This window comes from Cheilinus undulatus, linkage group 7 (assembly GCF_018320785.1).
Source record: "Cheilinus undulatus linkage group 7, ASM1832078v1, whole genome shotgun sequence".
Taxonomy (NCBI): domain Eukaryota; kingdom Metazoa; phylum Chordata; class Actinopteri; order Labriformes; family Labridae; genus Cheilinus; species Cheilinus undulatus.
Window position 1 is genome coordinate 52,345,850 of NC_054871.1, and position 22,763 is coordinate 52,368,612.

At 40.0% G+C, this 22,763-nt stretch overlaps 1 protein-coding gene across 1 annotated transcript in view; it reads right to left on the reverse strand.

Moving 5' to 3' along the window:
• The window catches only part of wwc3 (WWC family member 3), a 116,183-nt gene that overhangs the window by 33,283 nt on the left and 60,137 nt on the right, over positions 1–22,763 (reverse strand). The window contains exons 4-8 of the mRNA XM_041791128.1: positions 20,503–20,579; positions 18,773–18,852; positions 6,559–6,688; positions 5,016–5,165; positions 1,819–1,892 (exon numbers count right to left, since the gene is read on the reverse strand). Of these exons, the coding sequence (XP_041647062.1) occupies positions 1,819–1,892; positions 5,016–5,165; positions 6,559–6,688; positions 18,773–18,852; positions 20,503–20,579 (511 nt within the window). The remainder of the gene's footprint in view (positions 1–1,818; positions 1,893–5,015; positions 5,166–6,558; positions 6,689–18,772; positions 18,853–20,502; positions 20,580–22,763) is intronic.

A 22,763-nucleotide genomic window follows, 5' to 3' on the forward strand; every position in this document is an offset into this window, starting at 1 on the left:
TTTCAATTTTTGCCACTTTTAATCCATTTTACAGCTTTAAGCCCACTTTTGCCATTTCTTTTTGCCACTTTTATCCAGTTTTTGCTGCTTGTCACTAGTTTTGGCCTCTTTTATCCTGCTTTTTGCTATTTGTCATTTTTCCACCCTTTTAAGCTGCCACTTTTTTCCCATTTTGAGCACTCTTTACTGCTTTTTGACCATTTCTGCCACCCCTAACTCATTTTCTGTCACTTCTCACCCACTTTTGCCACTTTCTACCCCTTTTTGGCACCTTTTCTCCCCATTTTTGTCACCTTTCTCCCAGTTTGTGCTGTTTTCTGACCATTTTTGCAACCTTCAACTTATCTTTATTGCCATTTGAACCCATTTTGCCTATTTTGCAGCTCTCGCAAAAAGTATTTTTAACAGTATAGCTCTTTGGTTGAGAAGGGTTGAGCAACACTGCTCTAAGATATATCCTGGTTTGAATGAGGATTTGGACCTATCATGTTTTTGTGATGTATTTTCCATGTCTTTGGTGTGTTTTCCTGTTTTTTTCAAGCCTATAAATTGGATTTTTGCGTATGTTCCCCCTTTTGTGAATTATTTTGGTGCATTTTGTGTCTTCATTTGCTGTTGATTGCTTTGCAGCTGGTCTAACCTGCCGTGTCCTTCTCTGAGTTGTGTTGCTGACTCTGATCGGTTGTTACTGATATAGGGAGAGGCCGCACCATGATGATTGATTATTGATCTCTGGTTGAAGTCTCTCCCCTGGCTTCTTCTCTCTGATCATGTGACTGCCTGTCATTGACTGTACAAATGTTTGTCTGTTAGCCCTGATGAGGAATGACTTGGTGGAAACATGTTGGCTTTTTAAATGATTCTGCCATTATTATAAAGGTTTTTAAATATTTCCTTCCTCATTTTTTTCTTACGTTTTTTTTCAAGGTTGGACTAAAGAACGAAACTGTGTCACCTTGATGACAGCATCTGGATTAATGTGATTTTAAAAATCAAATGCATTCATTTTTGGTTAACCATTGAAGGGAGGGTATTTTTCATAGGCCCCGTATCTCTGCCTTTGCTTCACCTGCACAATGATAGGTATAAAGAGCAAGCAAAACCCCGTCATTTAACCACATTTCTTGGCTTGAAATATTTTCATCGGCCAAATGGTTCCTAGCGAAAAAACACTGGGAACTACTGGTTTAGTATGACAGTCCCCCTTGTGTGTTCAATGCTGACAGCCCTGGTTAAAATAGCAGAGGATTTTTGTCCTTAAAAAACTAAAATGTGTAAAAGACAAAATCAGAAAACTGAAATGAGGTACCTCCATATCCACAAAATGACACAAAAGCAAAAACCATCACAGGTTTAACAGGTTTATTTCTTTTTCTCTGTGCTTTGCTCTGCTCGTCTTTCATTCCTTTTCTCACACTCTCAAAAACTTAAAGACTAAAAAATAAGAAAGATGTGTGACATTTGTTTTTTTTTTCAGTGTGGATTTTTCAATCATATAATTTATCCTGCTCTCCAGTGTGAGTGGTGATATATTTCACTGAAAAGTGTGTGTATTAAACCACCTTACAGAGGAGCGGGCAGCACTCTCTCTGGCTGCAAACACAAAGACAGCACACAGTCAGCAGCAGCTAAGGAAGAATGTGACCACCCAGCTCATTCCTCTGGCCAGACATCGCTCAGCAGCCATGGCCACCGGGCGCAAATACTATTCATAACATGCCCTCCCACTGGACGACACACCGAGCTGTGGAACGAGGAGGCTGAAGGAGGGGCTCTGAATCTGTGTACTACGTCTAAAAAACAACAAACCATACGCACCTTTTCTTGGCTTCCTCGTATTGCCAGTTGAGTTTCACTTTGTCCACTAAATGGGAGGAATCCTGGGAGACATACTGGAACAGAAGACATTACAAGGGTTAAAACTCTTTAATAACAATAACAAACAGTGATGGACACACATCTGATCAGAATAAAGGGAGATAACGGTGTCTGGTCCAGAGAGAAATGATTGTTTTGGAGCAATCCTTTCCAAGTCTGACGAAAAACTCTGATTAGAGAGAAATACTTGATCTGACTTCATTTTTAAATTTACTTTAAAATTCACCTGCAAAGACTAAAAGAAGCTAAAGGCTGGAAATGGTGCAGAGCATCATTCTCTTTTACATACAGATGTAGAGTTTCAAATGGTTCTTAATATTAACTACAGGAAACAAAACAACACAGCTGGAGCTTCTATGAGTTTTCTGTTTTAAGCATTTATTTTACCTACGGCATCTGCAGTTTTTTCTTTAAGTAGTAAACTTTAACTTTTTTATAATTCATGTGAGCTTAAATAATCTAAAGTCACTTCTCCTTCACTTCTTTATCCTGATCAGGGATGCAGACGGAACTCTCTGTTCATTTTGTCCATGTTTCTCTGAAAGACCACCGAGGCAAACTAAACAGAAATAAACAGAAGATGAGCAGCCAACAGCTTAAGACAGACCACAGAAACAAAGAGGAATAATTTGGAAAATTTTAGAACTTTTTGAGGGTAATCTGTGTGAAACTGCATAAAGAATTGTGTGATGCTAAATGGGCAGTGTGACAAAGAAGTCAATAAAAAAGCTGGGAGAAACGACTCGAGCGAAGAAGAAGTGACAATGTGCTCTCTCTGGGACGAATGTCTGAATTCTTCATGTAAAATGAATAGGTCTGTTTCAGTGCTTAAGAGGAGCATGAATGAGCCCTTCAACCTGATAGTGATACCTCAAAATCCCAACAGAAATAAACACACCCTATAAAATTGCCGTACATTAATAAAATAAATATCTATTAACATGTTAATCATATATGTTCCAGTTCCTGCTGGGAACCTCCAGCAGGAACTGGAACAATTTCAGCTGAACGTGAAGCAGTCAGGATGAGGGTAAGCTCCTCCAAGTCAGAGACCATGGTTCTCTGCCAGAAAACGGTGGATTACTCCTCTGGATGGGGAGTGAGTCTCTGCCTTAGGTGAAGGAGTTCGAGTTTCTCAGGGACTTGTTCATGAGATCAGTAGGCAGATTGGTACAGCTTCATTGTGCCAGACTGCTGTAGTGAAGAAGGAGCTGAGGCAAAAGGCAAAGCTCCCGATTTACCGGGCGATCTAACTCCCAACCCTCACCTATGGTCATGAATTCTGGGTAATGGGTTCTCAGATACAAGTGCTGAAATGAGTTTTCTCTGGAGGGAGTCTGGGCTCAGCCTTAGAGTTAGGATGATGAGTTCAGACATCCAGAGGGAATCAAATTCACTGGTCCTTTGCATCAAAATCAGCCAATTGATGTGGTTTGGTCTGATCAGGTTCTTCCTGGGTTCCTCCCTGTGGAGGTCTTCTGGGCACATCCAGCTGGGAGTAGACTTCTGGGAGGCCAAGAATGTGCTAGAGAGATTAAATAGTCTGTCTCTGGGAACACCCCCAGAAGGAGTTTGAAAGTGTCCAGGGGGAGAAGGATGTCTGGGTTGACTTGTGCAGACTGCTAAGTGGATAATGATGAAGATGGATGGGTATGAATTTTTGCCATAAATAGCAAAATGCATAAATCACACTGAGTGTGCAAGGTTTGATAGCAAGATGGTTTTACTGGATTACAGATCCAAGAAACAACCAAGTATAAAAAGCCTTAAGGCAACCAAAGGAAGCAACATCGCCTAAGCTCTTATTCTGTTTAATTTTGGTTTGATTTTAAGAGGAGATAAATGCGTCTGGATGGCATTTTGGTTTGATTATTGAATCTGAATACGAGCCTAAGGACTTGCAAATGATTAAAGCAGTGATACTCAACGTGTGGTTCTGGAGCCATATTTGGCTCTTTTGTTTTGATTTGGGGCTCTTTTAATTTTAAATATTTTTCCCCCAGGAAACCTTTGAAGAGGGAAATTTTGACCTCAGAAATTATCCATCGCAAGTTGCATTAATCAGTTTGTTTCCCACACTTATACAGTTGGCTTTAACTGTCAGATTTAATTGTCAACCTTTATTTTTTTGTCTGTCTCCATTGCCTTTGCAATTCTTGCCACTTTTAAGTCATTTTTTGCTGCTTTTAGCCCATTTTCGCCTCTTTTTGCCTCTTCTATCCTGCTTTTTGCAATTTACATTTTTTCCCCTTTTCTCCCATTTAAGCTGCCTCTTGCCATTAAATGTCACTTTCCCATGTTTGCCCATTTCCCCATCTTTTTGCTGCTTTTTGCCCATTTTAAACACTTTCACCTATTTTTTTGGCCCCTTATTTGCCACTTTATGACCATTTATGACATATTTTTTTGTCACTTTCACTTATTTATCCCACTTGTCTCTCCATTTTTGTAACTTTTCACCCAGTTTTTGCCATTTTATTCTTTTTGCCTGTTTTACCCCGGTCAACCATTTTTAGCCACATTTTGCCGCTTTTTGACTTGACCGCTTTCTTCTGATCAATATTAGTAAGCATGTCAGAAAAACAGGCCAGTTTTCCTCCTAAGTGATGAAATCTGTTTCTGTATTCTTATAATGTTTGCCTTTAACTATTTTAGTGCATACTTAATCAAACTTTTCCTTAAAAATCTGACAGTTTATCAGCTGATTTATTTATTTTTCTTCCTCTGCAGCACAGATTCTGCTCCATAAAGACCTTTTATGAGTTTTATCTTTATAGTCTTTGCATCTCCTTTAAAGTCTGATCCCGCTACCCCTCTACGTCACCCTCTGAAACAAGCTGGTCACCTCTGAAGTCCAACATTTTTTCTTTTTGGAACACCATAGGAAATTCATTGCATTAGACAGTACAGAATTCTCTTTGCAATCTTCCTGTGGACGTTCAGTCAGCCACGGCTGGATTACTCTGATTCTGGATTAAGTCAAGAAAGAAAAGCGCCTGTGACCAAATGTGGGTCACGCTGGATCTAAAAATACAGATTTGATTCAACTCTGAGTTGGAGAAGAAGTCCATCAACTTCCCCTTTACCATGTGTGTGTAATGTTAAACGAGTGGGAGTGAGGGAGGAGCTGCTCGTACCTCTCCCATGATGTCAGTCTGACAGCCGGTGTCACAGTACTGCTGCAGACTGCATGAGTCACCCACTGGCCCACTGCTGTTCACCGCCTCGCTGGACGAGTCGCTGATGGACAAACTGCTCTGGAAGTTCACCGTCAGCTTGACCAGACTCTGAGGATCAGAGAGAGTGAATTATAGCTGCAGAATCAAACATTATTTAGATAGAAGGAAAAGATAAAAAAGCTACAAACAAGGCCGCCATACGTCAAAATCAACTATCAGAGGTGACTTCTTTGGTGACTTAGCCCTAACTGCTCATGTAGAACAGGGGTTCTCAACCTTTTCAGCTTTTCAGGTGCCAGAGACCGGGGACCCCAACTGTACCTGAAGGTGGTTGAACAGCCATGCACAATCAAGAATAGTCATGTGCAGACAAGGCTGTCCAAAACAGGGGATAAAGGGGAAGATTTCTGGGACCCAGCCAAACTGGGGGCAATGGAGGTCAACAAAACCATGGTTTAAAACCATACTTTATCTTTGGCCACTCTAACAAAAGAAACAAATATCTTTAATTATTCATTTCTGTACTAAATAGCCTTTTTAAAAATGAAAAAAATAAAAACTTTTGTTCAAAAATATATCAAATGGGTTAAACATTGCTAATATTGGTTAATAATGGCAAAAAACAGTGGAAAAGGGGGCGAAATTGAATTTTTAACAAACATTAATGGGTTAAAGTATGCAAAACAGGCACAAAAGTAGTCAAGGGGATTAGAAAGCATCTGAAATGGCTTTAAAGAGCAAAAACTTGGTGGAAATTAGGTGGAATGGGATGGAAAAAGTGATATAAACTGACAAAAATGGGTTAACTGTGGTTAAAATTGGCAAAAAGCGTTGTAAAAAGTGGTTAACAGTGGCAATAATGGGTCAACAGAAGCACAAATGTGAGAAAGCGGCAAGAATTGGTTTAGAAGTGGCAAAAACAGGCAGAAAAAAGTGGTGGAAAGGGTTTAAATTGACAAAAACGGGTTTTAAATGGCAAAAATGTGAAAAAAAATTGGTGTTAAAACAAAACAAAAAAAAAAAACGAAAAAGGGCTTAGGTAAAATTGGTGTAAAGTGGCAACAGTGTAATTTAAAAATAATATTCTTAGTTATTTTGAGGCATCTGATGACCCCCTCTCAGTGTCTCGCGACCCCCAAGGGGGTCCTGACCTCAAGGCTGAGAACCACTGACTTCCCTTCATTATGCAATCATAAAAAGAATGTGACACTGCCAGGAAATGCTTCTGCAAACATGGTCTGGCATTTAAGCTTGAATCATTGTCTATTTTTCAGTGTATTCTTCACACTCTGTTGTATTTCCTGCTTTGCTTACAAAATTTACAGACATGGTTGATGATTCAGACGTCTGAAACTGTGTTTCCTTAAAAGACAAAGACGAGTAGCAGTACAGTGGAGGTTATCAGACACTAGAGGTCAGCAGAGAATACCCCAACAACAACCAGCACAGCTGTAGCCAGCAGGATGGATAGGAAATCCCTCTAAAAACACAGATCAGCTACCTGGATGAGGTCCTGCCTCTCCTTCTCGCCAGTGCTGATGGCCTTCTTGATGCTCCGCAGCTCGCTGAAGATGGCCTGAGCCTCGTCCAGCTTGTAGTTAGTCTGACTGCAGGACATCTTCCTGTCAATCCTGCAGCACAAAAACATGCTCATTAGGTAAAAACAGAGATCAGGTACCTGGATGAGGTCCTGCATTCACCCGGATTCGTTCAATGCTATCGATATGTTGATTTGCCTGTAAAAATAAGCGTTCTTGTTGATCTACACTGACTTTTTTAATGTGTTCCTTGATTGTTAATGGAGACTTATTTCCCTTGTTTCTATTACAACACTGTCCTTGTTGTCTTCATGCCTCTATTTTCATTTTTTATTTAATTGGCTTTAAATGCAGAACTTTCAGCTCTAGCTCATGTTTAAAAAACATAAGATACAGAATGCAACTCATGGCTACAATGAAGCAAAAATCCATTTCCTAGCATTACTGTCACACTTATCTGACTGTGTTGCTTAACTTTAAAATACTTCCCTTTAGCCTTTCACACATATTTTACTTGGATTTAACCCTTATCTGAAAGGTGATACACTTATGTGTTACTGTAGTTTTGAACTGTAGTTTTGGAGCAGGCAGACACATCATTGTTAACCTTTTTGTGGAGAGTCTACTCGCCCAGGCTTGATCCTGCATTTAGGTACTCTATCTGAAGCCGCTGGTTTTTATTTGCAGTGCTAACTTCCATTACAAAGCCAGTGTAGTCCAGCGTTTCTTGCACTCAGCAGAAAAGCAGCTTTGTTGTATGAGTTTTTTGTTGACCCACTAACAGTCCCCTCAGCCACGCTCATCAATGCCACGTCTCCCTCTCTGAAAAATTCAAAGGAAAGTCTGAAACACTATCTGAAAAAAAAGAAAAAAAAAAAAAACAAAAACATATATAGGCGCAGCTAAAAATATAGACTATCATGTGCAAGTCAACTACACAACCACAGTCATGGGGAAGACTGCAGACCTGACAAATGTCCAGAATACCATCACTGACACCCTCCATGAGGAGGGTAAGCCACAGAAGGTCACTGCAGAAAGGCCAGGCTGTTCTCAGAGGTTGTATCAAAGCATGATTATTGACAGTTGACTGGAAGAGAAAAGTGTTGAAAGACGAGGAGACCAACCAACATGGATGAGCTCAGCCTTCAGAAGACTGTCAAACAAAGCAGATTCAAGAACTCAGGGGAGCTTCACAAGGACTGAGATTAGAGTCAATGGATCAGGAGCCACCACACAGACTGGTCTGGGACATGAACTACAAGTGTGGTGTTCTTAGTGTCTGGCTTGAACCACGGCTGCCATAATTGTCTCTAGGAGAAAAAGAACTGGACTGCTCAGTGGTTCAGAGTCCTGTTTTAATGCATCTGTCTGCTGATTTCCTTTTCCAACAGAACTTGGCACCTTCCCACAGTAAAGCCAAAATCACCAGCAAACTGGTCTGACCTGAACCCAGTAGAGAATCTCTGGGAAAGATGAGAGACTCCAGAATCAACAATCCAGACCAGCTGAAGGCTGCTATCAGAGCAACCTGGGCTTCAACACCCCAGCAGGGCAACAGACTGATCGCCTCCATGACACGAGCAGAGATGGAAGAATTTGTCTAAAAGGAGCTACAACCAAATACTTGGTGCATAATTTAGCCAAATTTTACAGAGGGTAAAAATTTCAGCATTATAAATCATTTATTAGACTGATGTTTTGAGATAGTCTAATATTTCAATTGACAATTTTTGATTTTTTGTGAGCTGTAATCATAAAGATTAAAACAAAAAATATATTGAAATATTTCATTTTGTCTAAGATTAACGTAGAATGATTCGATTCAATCTAGATTGTGGAGGATTGACTTTGTGAATTAAATCACAGAAAAAAGGAACAATTTCATCATATTCTATTTTTTTGACATTGCCTATATGTATGAGAATAATTACAAAAAGTTGTAACTCATTTTTTACCTGTTAGACAGTGTTTGGGAGACCACTGCTTCACTGGCCAATCAAAATCAAGTAGGGACGGGATTTATGATACCAGCTGTGTCATCAGAAATGGTGGAGAGGAGGAGCCAATCAGACTCATCTTTTTAAGGGTGAAAGTCTACAGCTGCTACACTTTCTGTTATCTTTGTGATATTCACTTGAATAAAGGAAAACATGACGCATACGGATCTATCAAAAAGCAGCTTTACAGACAGTACAAAGGACAGCAGAAATCCACATTGCAACCTGCAACAATAAACGCTGATGAGAAGGGCTAGAAACTGAGGCTGTGGCAATGCCAGCACGGTCGCTGAGGATACGGGCCCTGAAGGTGAAACAGAGGATGAGTTTGTTGCTGAACAGCCAGACCCTCTTGGCATTACTTGGAAATGGTTTGGTTAGAGGAACTCAGACGTGGAGCAGACAACGGTAATTTGCACAGTGTGCTTTATTTTAAGATCCCCTATTCCTCCGTTTTACAGCCGCGGAAATTACGCACAGTCCCATCAATTATACAAGGAAATAACAGAGTGCTTAGTCTAATATTAAGAAAGGTATGAGTAATACACTCACATCTCATGTAGATTTTCTATAAGGTTAGCATAATATAACATTTACAACATAGAATGTACATAATATGATAGATAACATGATGCATGTTTATTTTTATCAGCGCTGTGGGTTCTTTTGGGTGCATAGGTGTCTGTCTATTGAATTTCCCTTCTGGGATAAATAAAGTTCTTGTATTATATTGTATTGTCTATTTTAGACACCTCACAGACAGCAGACAGACAGAACTGTATGATGGAGGGACAGATAAACATTAAAGCACCACACTGTATGTACTATATCTGAAAATGTGACTATTACTAATACTACCACATTATAAGCTCCAGTGTTATTATATATCAAACTTAGTTAAAAATAATGTATCAAATTTACTTATTTTTATTTTTATTAATTTAACAACAAGAGTTTCAACTTGGACTTGCAGTAAGTGACTTATTTCTGTAAAAACAAACATGGTGGGGCCTGGCAGCTCTGCTCCACTTAAGGAACCTCCAGACTTAAAGGAGGATATCAGACTGTATTTTGGATTTAAACAGTACAAAGACAGAAGCAAACTGGACAAAAAAGACCATATCCAGGATGTGCCATATGGAGGTAAAATGGTGATGTAAATACTTCTAGTTTAGGGTCAATTCTTAATGCTAACACTCAAGTTTTTAATAATGTGCCAAGTTGGAACATTCTTTTTACTATTTCCAACTAAATTTCTCTTTGAATCTCTTCGATGTAGAAGCAACATAGTTTTTTTTTTTTAACTAAAATATCCCTACATGAATAGATATCTATTTATATAAATATAGATATATTTCTATATCTATATTTATATGTAGCTGTCGTAGTTAAGCAGCCAATTTGACATATTTTACCTAGCCAAAAAGGTTGTGTTGAATGGTGCTATTTTTTTATCGTGATTTATATCGTCATCGCAACAAATACAGCAAAACATCGTGATAAATTTTTTAGTCCATATCGCCCATCCCTAATGCAGACTACACATTTTCAGGGTTCTCTAACAAAAATATGAGCCCCTGGCCTGTTCACAATCCCCCCAAGAACGAGAAAAATCCATTCCCTCCCTCTCTTTCTCCACCTTTCAAAAAATGTGTGCTGGAACAAGCCGATCTCAGATTTCCCCTCATGATGTCATGTGGGGAGTTAGCCCCGCCCCCAGGATCGGTTGGCCCTCCCTGCAAGGAAGAAAGCTCTCCTCTCCTGATCCTTGAGAGAGGCACATCCATTCCCTAAGAGGGGCGGAGTCAGACAGCTCAGTAACATTTAAAGCCACAGGCACAGAAACAGCTCGTTCTGAAAAGGGCTGAAACAGAGGGGCTTATAGACATGCAGAAATCCAATACTGGAGTTGTTTTTGTTTTTTTAACAAACTTCTGAGACCAATATAAACTTGTCTTAAAGGGGTAAAATATGTAACCTTTAGAACAAATGAGTTAGTAGACCTAGATCAGCTGAAGTCTTTTCTCCATTCATCATCATTCCTTACATTTTTAAGTACATCTTAAGGACTGACATTTGTATTTTAAGGACAGAAGCTTCAGGTCTGAACTACATTTAAGTATTGTATCAGTATCGATATTGGCTAAAATCAATTTGCATATTGACATATCAGCAAAAATGTGTTATTGTGCATCCCTAAGGGATGTTGTCTTTGAGACAGAGAGCCTGTGGCTGCTTGCTTCATAGGAAATAATTAGTCACAGGTAATCATCAGGTGAGCGTCTGAAGGAGGTCAAACTGAGTGACTTTCAGCCTGTGGTCAGAAATAGACCAATACTATGATGGCGTGTTATTATCTGTTGTCGGTTCCACTTTTTAAAACGTGGATCACCTTTATTGTGTTGTTTTAAAGACTGCCTTCTTGGTGTCTCTGCTACAGAGCTTTTTACACTCTAAAGAGTTTCGATATTTGGTTGTAAAGAGCTTTGAGCTATGTTTGCTCTATGAAATCGTTACATGAACATGAGACCATTCTGTGTAAAAAAAGAGAAATAAATGAGGAAAGTGATTTGTCTCTGCAGTTTTTAAAAAATAGTCAGAGCTAAAATGAACCCCCTTATATTCCTCAGGGTTTTAAAGCATGGGGGGGGGGGGGGGGGGTTGGTGGGTTTGCTGGTTCGGAGTTGGGGGAGAGTGGCATGCTGCCTCCTCCATCACTGAGCCTTGTTGGCACGTGGCCCCCGCCCTGCTCTCACCGCAGCCCGCTTCCTTCACTCTCCTTCAACAGCAGGTACTGTTCATCCACCCGACCCTGCCTCTTCCTCCCAAAACAAGCTCTACTTTGTTTCCCCTGCCTCACGGAGGGGGGGGGGCAAAGTTTATACACTTAAAAAAAGGCAGTACCCACCCTCAGTGCCTGGCTCTAAGGAACCCTCCACCCTAGAAGGAAATATGCTCAAGAAGTTCTACAACAAGCTCAGAGACTTTGTCCTGAAAACTTGTGATTGAGTCATGAAGTGTTTAAATATTAGACTATTCATACATGAAACAATCTTTAAACATGGCAGATTTTCATAATATGAGAGACCACAGACATAAGGAACAGATTTTTAACATTATAATCTTCTAAACCAGGAGTTCTCAAACTTTTCAGCCTACAGCTGCCAAAATGAAGGTGCCAGAGACCGGGGACCCCCACTGTAGCTGGAGATGGTTAAAGCATAGAACACAGCCATGCACATTCAGGAATAGTTGTGTGCAGACTCATAGTTTAAGGATTTCTTAAACATGGCTTTGATTTCAGCATAAATCAAAATGATTTTAGTATACATAAAACTCATTTTATGCATATTTTCTTATTAGAATGGGTAAAATATACAACTTCAAAAATTCAAAAATATTCTTTGTTTTCTTGGAAATTATCTGGCAACCCCCACTCACTGTCTGATGACCCCCAAGAGGGTCCTGACCAAGGTTATTATAGTTAAATAAAACTGAAATGTAAAAATAATTTCAGTGAACTGACAACTAAATAAAAACTACGCTTTACAAAGAAAATGAAAACTAACTAAAACTGCATGTGTGTTTACAAAATTAACTAAAACAAAACAGAATTAGGAACAAAATCTCCTTAGTTTTAGTCTTTGTCACTAGCATACTTACTGACATGAACACCCAAGCCTGGAGAAAGTAAAATCGCCTAATTTGATTGAAGACTTCTTCACACAATGATAATTTTAGGTACTGAGTTGCATACAAACATTAAAACTGAATAATTAAAGTGAAAAGTAAAGAGCTCTTTTGGGTCTCAACCCTGACAGGCATCCTATATTGTAGACAAAAACTAAAACTAACACTAAAACTAATAAAAAACTAAACTAAAAAGAAGCATTTTTGCAAAATAAAAACTAAACTAAACTAAAAAAAAAAACAGCAGTACAAACTAATCAAAACTAATGAAAAATTAAAACTAATGAAAATCCAAAACTATTATAACCTTGGTCCTGACCCCCATGTTGAAAACTATTGCTCTAAATGCACACAGTAGACTGACAGACCAAACACCCTTGCATAATAACATCACAGTGGAGAGTCCACAGTCACCAGATGTCACAGAAACGTGCCATCAAACATGACAAAGTGATCAGAAACTTAAAAGGTGTCCGTGTTATCATTAATCCACAAGCTGCTTTTCTTTTACAATATTCCACTTGGCTCAGGGCTCAGCTGTGTTTTTGTTTGCTACCATGTTTGTAGGGTTGAATTAGCTAAGCTTTTTGATACCAGACAAGTTTAAATCAAATCATATTGATTCCTGTTTGAAGACCACATCATCTGCAGGAAACCCTTAGTTCCTTCATTTAGCCTTTTTTCAATCAGCACCTAAGAAAGGTTCACTAAAAGTGAACATCTACCAAATTTGACAACAGAAATCAAATTTTTCTTCAAAGATCAAATATGGCAGCATAACACTGTCAAAATTCAAGACTGTTTGTGGATACATTGTCCACACAGTGTGGCAGGAATAAGTGAAGTAGGGACTCCATCTGATATGAAACCAAATTGTTAGTATGAAACACTTGCCCATCTCCCTCATCCAAGACAGAAACAGAGAGAATCACTGCGTACAAGATTATTGGGTTATAATTTAGAATTCTGTGAACATGTAAGGGTTGTGACGTTAATCATGGCATGGATTTGTACGACTTGTATCACAAGTTAATGTAACCAAACACGCCATACCAATAGCCGACAGCAGTCCCAATGCCAGCAGAAGAATGTATTTTCTGGAAAAATTCCAGGGGTGCCAATACTTTTGTCCATGACGGTATCAGCCATATTTCCAGCTAAGTTTGTGGAGTTTGGAGCCGGGGATGTACAGACTGAAGTCTTTTATTTTTGTTCACCATCATTCCTTAAAGAACCTGTAAAGTGAAAATGAATCTGTATTTAAGTTTGTTGTATGAAATGTCACTGTGTTATGAACCACCAGGTCAAATTTCAGTCAAATATAACATCTTTAAGTTTATGAAATTGAGATTGAAATCATGAAAAAGGAGGCAGTAGAATCTGCTTCAGGATGGTGTGGGCGTGTCTGTTGAATGAGCTAAGCCACACCCACTCAGGTTAAATACAATCCTCTCAAATTAAAAAAAAAATACTACAACCTGAATGGAGGAAAGCTCTCACGACATTATCCTGCTCTTGACCTTTAGTTGACCTTAGAAGAAGAGACAAAATGTGTTTTCTGGTTCAAATCTCTGTTATGATGCTAATGATCCATAGACCACTGTGGCTGATAGATTTGGTCAATTTACCTCACAATGAACAAAAAAAAAAAAGAACTGACCGTTAACTTTCAATATAGGCAGTTACATCAGCTAACAACAGACTGGACTGAGATGAACTGCTCTGTAATTTTAGATTGGAGTGTTAGAGGGGCGGAGTCATTCCCCACTGTACATATTGGCCCCGCCCACATTTCACCAGCCAGGAAAGAGGTGAAAAACTTTCTAACAGTCTAAATCAAGAATTCAGTCACATGTAGATCTCAGTGTTTTCACATGTTTATAGCAACCAGATTCCAACATATCTAGAGTGTTAAGACAAACTTTGGATTTCACTTTACAGGGTCTTTAAGTTTTAAATGGTGCTTTAAGTGCAGGTGGTGTGGTTTCAAGTCCAGTCTGCAGCCTCTGTCCCTCATCCCTACCTGACGCTCTCCACTCTCTTCTCTAAATAAAGGCATAAAAATCCGAAACACACATCTTAAAAAAAAAATCACGTTTAAAGGACGGTTAAACTTTAAGTTTATTCACAGGACTTAAGTTTTAGGCCTGAACTACATTAAAATATCAGTATCGATATCAGCATGCTGGATGTTGGCAAAAATCCAACATCATGCATCCCTAAAGATCCCCTCTCTCCATATCACTGGAGAAAGGAGATGTTTAGAGGTGCATGCATGTGTTTTTCTTAAAAATGTTGGTATTTTTGGTTCTCTAAGACATACAAATAATGGATATTGTATCACAGTGATACTCAGCGTGTGACTCTTGAGCCACATAATAATAATAATAATAATAATAATAATAATATCTTCAATTTATATAGCACCTTTCAAGAAACCCAAGGACGCTTTACAAGAAACGGATAAGACAACAAGAAACGGATAAGACATGTGGCTGTTTTGTGATGATTTGTGGCTCTTCTATGTCTAAATTTGAAATATTATTCCCCCAGAAAACTTAAAAAAGGGAAACTTTGACCTTAGAAATTATCTATTGTTAAGTCACATTAATCAGTTTGTTTCCCATACTTATACAGTTGGCTTTAATTGTCACCCTTTATTTTTTTGTCTGTATATTTCCATTGCCCTTACTGCAATTTTTTGCCCTTTTTTCAATTTTGTGCCACTTTTAATCAATTTTTACTGCCTTAAGCCCACTTTTGCCACTTTTACCTGATTTTGCCCTTTTTCAACAGTTTTTACATTTTATCCCGCTTTTAGCTATTTCCAATATTTCCCCCTTTTTTGTCACTTTTCGCCAATTCAATCTGCCTTTTGCCATTAAATGCCACTGCCCCCCCCCCTTTTGTTTTGGCACTCTTTGCCAATTTTCTCACCTTTTTGCTGCTTTTTGCTTGTTTTAGTCACTTTTCCCTCATTTTTGCCATGTTTCTGCCACTTTTTGACCATGTTTGCCACGTGCAACTCATTATTTGTCACATCTTACCCATTTTTAACACTTTTCTAGCAGAATTTGCCACTCGATGTCTACTTTGCACCTATTTTTGCCCATTTTTTCGTTTTTTGACCAATTTTGCCACCTTTAATGTATTCTTAGTGCCATTTTAACCCATTTTTGCCACTTTTCACCACTTAGATTGTGGCTCTTGCAAAGGTATTTTTCAATGGTTTGGCTCTTTGGTTGAGCAGGGTTAAGTAGCACTGTTGTACTGTTGAACACATTTCATAAAAAAGTACCGAAGCATCGAAATTGCAACAAAGTGCGATTTCTGGCTGGTGAGCTCCGACTGCTCTCACTGGCTACTGACTTTTGCAGACACTCCATCAGAGGCAGCCCAACCTAGACTTATAAATATCAAATATGGTTGATGGTTAGGATTTGAGAGGCTCAACCTCAGTTTGGTGTGGTAGAATAATCCTATTGAGACCACACACTTCATGTGGACAAAAGCCTCAAATCTGGTCACAACCTCATGATCAAGGGCAGGGGAGAGGCTAACTAACCAGGCGAGAAATCTGGCCTAAAATCATCAGTGTTTAGTCGGCCTTCAGTGGAACACAGATGAGCAGTAAAGATGGCGTCAAACCCTGATAAACCCCTGAACCAGTGTCACAGTGACGAAAGCATCTGTACGTCAGAAGCTGTTTGTTTGTTTTATCTGAGGCGACACAGTGAAGAGAACAATTAGATATATTGCTGACAGCAGCTGAGATTGGAAAAACAACGGCTGTAGGGTCTCTCCTGACTGGCCTGGGCAAAACCCCGGAGAAACAATAGGACACAAACACACACGGACAAACAAAGACACAAACACACACAAGAGCACGCATACACAAAGGTAAGAGGAGGATATGGCTATGTTTTCTGCAAGCTGTGTATTCTCTGTTTATTCTGGGAGTCACTCGAGTTGTGTATTATCTGAGAGATAAGCGACTCTTTGCCAGGGCTCAGGAAGTGCAGAGGAATTTGCTGCCAGATATCTCTGTGTTTTTTAAACTGCTCTCAGCTCCACACCTCCCCCTCCCTCCCTCCTCCTCCTCCCCTCCAACTTCCTCTCCAGGCTAAGCTTTGGCTCCCTGCACTCCACTGGTGCATCCTCTTCCTGAGGTGGAGTCCCCTTTTCCATCAGAAAACTCCCTCCATTTGCCTTTTCTCAAACGCTCTCTTTTCCTCTGAGAGGTGGAGCTTCTTATTCTAACATGAAATTTGGAGCAGCTCGGAAATGTTTCCAGCTCGAGAGGCGCTATGTGAGTGCCTTTAAAAACCAGCAAAGACTGAAGGAAAATGGGAGAAAGCCTCTCAAATACAGGCCGAAAAGAGATCAGGAGTATCTCCATCTGGATCTTTAAAGAGGAAATAAACCCCCAACTTCTCTTTTCACCTGAAGACTTACTGATATGAGTATTTAGTACTGCTGGTAACCATTTCCTGTCCACTTTGAGAGCAAAGTATTTTAACTCTATATACTGTGTTAGAAATATGCAGAGCATCTGCCCTTTACAGGTGGAAACAGGCTACTGCAACTTAAGTTTTCACATTTTCATCTGGAGGAAGGTCACACATATAAAGCCAGAAATCGCCACCATGAAGCTGAACAGTGACCGCCCACTCTTTCAGTGGCTTCCCAACAGAAATTCTCTGTAACAAAAAAATCTGACAGTGAAGGCCCATGTCCACTGTGGCCTGTTTTTGGTAGTGCTTATTTGAATATGAATCTGACCCAGTCAAGCTTTTTTTAGCACTCAGCACAAAAACTCCCTTGACATCTTCTATTTTCTCAATCCATCAATCCAGGATCTATTCCACTATTACAATTCAGAGTCTGTGAAGGGTGGATCTGTTACTATAAAAATGATGACTGAAAGACAATCACAGTTAAAATCCATTAGAATTCATTTGATTTACAAAACCAGAGCACCATTGTTATAATAAAAAGATCTTAAATCAAGGGAAATTCATAACTGGCTGGTGAGACTTTTTGTTGTTTCTCCTTACAGTGACGTTCTTGTTTGAGTGGTGCCTTTTAAAATACTTCAATTGGTCCACTGGACGATGTGCTGTCAGTGACACAGCTGCTGAATAATGTCAGCGCTACTGTTGTTGTCTTTTTCCACTGTTGTATTTTACTGGGAAACAAAGTGTAAATAGGACACTTTTATCTGGGAATATTCAGGCTGTTATTGTCATTTGCTGTGGTTGTGTGGTTGCCAGGACAGTGTGACAGTGAGTTGTTCTCCGGTTTTCCAGAGACCCAGAGCAAGGCACACCAGCGTACCTCACCACACCATCTGAGAACCACTGATCTAGAGTCACCAGTTAACCTAACAAGCACGTCTATGGTCTGTAGGAGGAAGCCAGAGTACGCCTTGTACACAGAGCCGGAACAATGTCATGCTCAACAATATCACTTTCCCTCACCAACAAAATAAGTAGGGGTCTGACCTGACTTCAGAAACACAATTTGCCAACAGAAATGATCTAACGTGTCTTGAAAGAGCTGCACTTTGTCAGGAGAATGTCAGGGAGCCATCCTGCAAACTGGCTGAGTAATAAGGAGAATCAATCAAATGTATAAGCTATTTCTTTTTTGCACTGTGGAGTTCAGTGTCAGCAGGTTATTGCTGCTGCTTATTGCCCTCAAAGATGCAGATGACTCTGGCTGTACTGTTAAAAATACATGTAGCATGTAATACACATGTAACCCAAAGACATTACTGTAAGTTTTTCATTAGTGTATGGCTGTATTTGAAAAAAAATACATCCTTCATTTCTGGTAAAAATCGATGAAATTGGTGTTTTTTACAGTGGAAAAAATGTAATTAAATATTGGATATTGGCATAAATCTAATATCGTGCATCCCTAGCATTTACACACACATAGCTCCTGGTCATGGCTTGAACAGGCTTGACATCAGGGCTACCAATCAAAACCAGAAACTCAGCAGACTTTATGATAATGTGACTGATGATGAGCATGAAGGCCTGAGTGGGCATTTTTTTCCCCTACCAGTCAATGATGTTATGAAAGAATCTTTCTAAATTTCCTGGTAGCTGTGCCTCAGCCACAAACTATGGGAAAGTGGTACTCTTCACATAATCCTTACATTTTCTACAGTTTCCCCCTAAATTTTTACGATCTCAGTCCTTCCTGCTTAAGAAATGTTAAATTGTATATCTTAAATTGTGTTTTGGGCCATATATAAAGTTATTCTGGGAGAGAACAGGCGAATTTTAAACATGAGAAGCTACTTAACTTCATAAAATATTTTAGGAAAGACAGAAAGAGAGAGCTAGCAGAGACAGAAAAGTTTGCAGATGGAGGCCAAGCGGGAATAAAGAAGGGAAAAGGCGTCTGTTGTAGGAAGGAGAGGGCTGGCTGTGGGAGGAAGGGTGGGCCTGGAACACTGAGGCAGAGGAACACTCACTCCTGCAGGGTCTCCACTCCCATTTCCTTGTACTGCAGCTCCTGCTTCACCTGGGCCAGCTCCTGCTTCAGTCTGGAGAGCTGTGGACACACAAGGCCGAACCCCCCAGTTACCATGGCGTACAATGGGCTTCACTCACCACCAATGGCTGACAGAAGTGCTTAGTCATGACTATTCACATACAGGAATGCAATGCTGTGTTTGTACAGGGACACACATGCACACTAGTTCACATGCTGAGGCTTTAATGCCATGAAAAGATTTCTGATAAGGGGAGAAATCTTTTTTTAATAATGCAAAACATTTCAAGTGAGGGACATCACACAGATTAACTTTGCAGAAAGATACAACAAAACTTGGTGCAAAGAATAAAGAGAGTGGAAACAAACAAGACCTAACCCCATACTGCTGTGTTGTAAGTTTAAGTTTAAGGTGGGTGTGTGTGTGTGTGTGTGTGTGTGTGTCCAGGGGAATATATGGGATTAAATATAACAGGAGGGAGAAGAGTTCAGACATCAGCCATCAATTAAATAAAATATGTAAGGTAAAATAAGTGACTGCATAAATATTCTCCTCCTTAAAGTTAGTATTTAGTAGATGCACCTTTGACTAAATCAGTGGTCTTAATCAGTCTTTCATCTGGTCAAGTTCTGTCCTTTTCAAGTCCAACCACAAATTCTCTTTTGGATTGAGGTCTGGGCTTTGACTCGGCCACTCCAGGACCTTCCCTTGTTGTCGTTAAACCATTTCTGTGTAGTTTTCTCTAAATGCTTTGGCTCATTGTCTTACTGGAAAATACATCTTCTCCCTAGCCACAGTTCTCCGTCAGACTGAATAAGATTGCCCTCAGAATTTTCCTATATTCGCCCACATTCACCCTCTACCATTACAAGCCTCTCAGGGATGGCTGCTGAAAAGCATCCCCACAGCATGATGCTGCCTCCACTGTGCTCCACAGTAAGGATGGTGTGTTTGTGGTGATGTCAGTGTTTGATCTTGGAGTCTCCCACATGCCTTTTGGGGAACTCTAGTCCATATTGAATCTGAGTTTTCTTCAGCAGTGTCTTTCTCTTTGCCACTCTCCCATAAAGCTTTGACTGGGGAAGAACCCAGCCAACAGTTGTTGTCTGCAGGTTTATGTTTATCCCATTTATTTATCACCCAGCCTTAAAAGGCACAAATACATTTACAGAAATAAGAGGGAAAAGGAGTGACTTCTGGTGGCTATAAATAACTTCAGCTACAATCTTCACTGATCAGTTTAAATGATCTGTGCTAATTTGGGTGTTGTCTTTGAATAACAGGCAGAAACAGGACATAAGAGATAATAAGGGACATTAATAATATACTGTGTCATACAGAATTAAGCAACCAAACCTATCCATCAGTACATCTGACACAATTCTGGCTCTAAAATTTCAGTTCTGAATAGAAATAATCTTTGTTAATCTATAGGGGCATTAAAAAAGTCCCACTCATCTTTTGGTTTAAAACGTCCCTGATGGAGGAAACACCCTCTCGCTGTGACTGATCTCAGAGAAATGTCCAGTTTGTCCCCATGAGTCAGTGACCTAGCCTCAGCCTGACCCTTTGATGATCTCATCCTCATCCTCTGGAGGCCCTGGGCCAGCTCCACAGTATCCTGTAGGAGCCACACCCTACCCCCTCTTCTTTCTGCCCAAAGAGGGCCCCTCACTGCAGCCCATTGTTCTACTCAAATAATGACTTACCCGCTCTCTTCTACAAGCTATTTCCACTTTAATTTGGTCAGGGTCATATTTCGCGTTTGAAGACGAGCCAGAGAGAGCTGTGAACACACAAAAACAAAGAACAGGGGGATTAGCAGTCAGTCCATGATGATTTTAAGGTTAATTCATACTTCTGAGAGAGTTCAGGGGGGATCTGGTGTCGTCCCCCGGCCTCTGCTCTTTGTGGATGCCCCCTGGACAGTTTCTGGTGACAGCTGGCTGAGGTCAGGGGGTAAACTGGGTGGAGGTGGATAAAACATCTGAGATCAGCACCCACAACACTTTTTGGTTCTCATAAAACCGTCAAATTCACACTTCTCTCATCCTTTTTATTATACTTTCACATGCAGACTAATACGTTTTATCAATCAGTTATTAAAAAAGGGCTGATATTATGACACACATCCTAACACACAGTCCAAGCTGAGAGAGATGCTGCATTTACATGGATTCAGGCAGACGATAGGAATCAACCAGATTTTTAAGATAAGAGCTTGACAATAGAGTCTGGTAAAGCAGCCAGAGATTGCGCAACCTCAACAGTTGCTCTACTCCACAGCTTGCTAACAGCAGTGTTAATTTTGGCAGCTGTTTTTAATTTTAGTCTTAGTTTTAGTCTTTAGACAAAATGTCTTTTAGCTTTAGTCCCATTTTAGTCATTTCTAACCTTTTTAGTTTTAGTCTAGTTTTAGTTCATAAAAAGTCCTCACATTTTAGTCTTTACTTGTAGTCCAAGCATTTATTCTCTTGCCTAAATCTGGTACCAAATCATGGTAGTGTGTTCTCTGCACCCTGCCAAACCTGAGGTCCCTGCTTTCTACAGCCAGACAGACAGAATAGATAAAGATATATTGTATTTTGACAGATTTACCACAGGTAGAGAAATATAATGGACTTTGAATGTCCGACAAAAACTACATTACATTTTAGTCTAGTTTTAGTCATCTTTACGAAAACGTAACTTACTTTTTGTCAGTTTTAATCATCACAGATCTATTTTTGTTAGTTTTAGTCTAGTTTTTGTCATGGAAAAAAAGGCTGTTGACAAACATTTTTAGTCATGTCGTCAGTTGATGAAATTTACACTAGCTAACAGTATCATCATTTCTGACACTAACGTTCACATCTTTTGCAGTTCAGGGGAGTTCACTACGCCAATGCTGTGGCATACTGATCATTTTTTTGGTTCTTACACAGAAATTATCCACCGTCTTAAGCCTGGCCCGCACGAAATATTTTCAAAATCTTAAAAAATAACGTTAAGGAAAAATAGGGATCTAACAGTTTGGCTCATACCCTACTTTTGATGTCATGATTTGGTCCAATGGGGAAAAAACCCCATCAAGTACGGGGCGCATATTTCTAGGCTCCAGATTGTTCCATCTGGTTTTATCTAGGGGTGCCACGGCGTGATTCCCCCCCTTTCCCCCGCAGGCTTGCTTTCACACTAGTAATATCCAACCGTGCCTGGGCGAACTTGCGTATTTACTCAGTCTGGAACAGCAGGTGGCGGTATGCACGTAGCTGGTTTATAACCCCGCAAAGGAGGAGAAAGAAGAAGAAGATTGTTTTTGTTTTGACCCGGCAAAAAATCCATCCTGCACCCACGGATGATTAAAATCACTTTTCAGATACCGGCAACCTCGCTCTTTTTATCTGTGCATTTACTACAGCTCAGAGGATAAATGGGCTCGCGCTGCACAGATGACAGGAGACTTTTTACTGCCTTTGCATCTCCTCTCACTCACTCCAACTTGTGTTCATCTGTAAGGTGAGTCACAGCAGACCATTTATTGACTGGATTCTGATGATTTTCGCCCTTTATTGAGAAAAAATGTGAACAAACTGCCGCGCTCTTTAAAGGAGTTTAGTTTTACGATGATGTCATAAAGCTGATTCAACGCTCTGTTCCGTATCCGAGCACAGTTGCATTCACATCTCATCCGAACTGTGCCAGAGTCAACTTGAATCGCGCCCTTGACCACCACCCCAAGTGGGCCCAGGCCCAGTGCCCGGGTGTGGTTCGTTTGCATTCACACTACCCAAACGAACCAGACTTTGGCTTCAAGTGTACTCGGATCTGGGAATGGGCCCCTAGTGTGAAAGCCACCTAAAATTACCTCTGATAGCTAGAATGACCTGTTCAGTTTAACACTTAGATAACTAACTAAATAAAATGAAGTGAGATAAAAGCAGCACAGGAATGAATTACATCTCCTGCAACATTCGTCTAGTGTTGATCT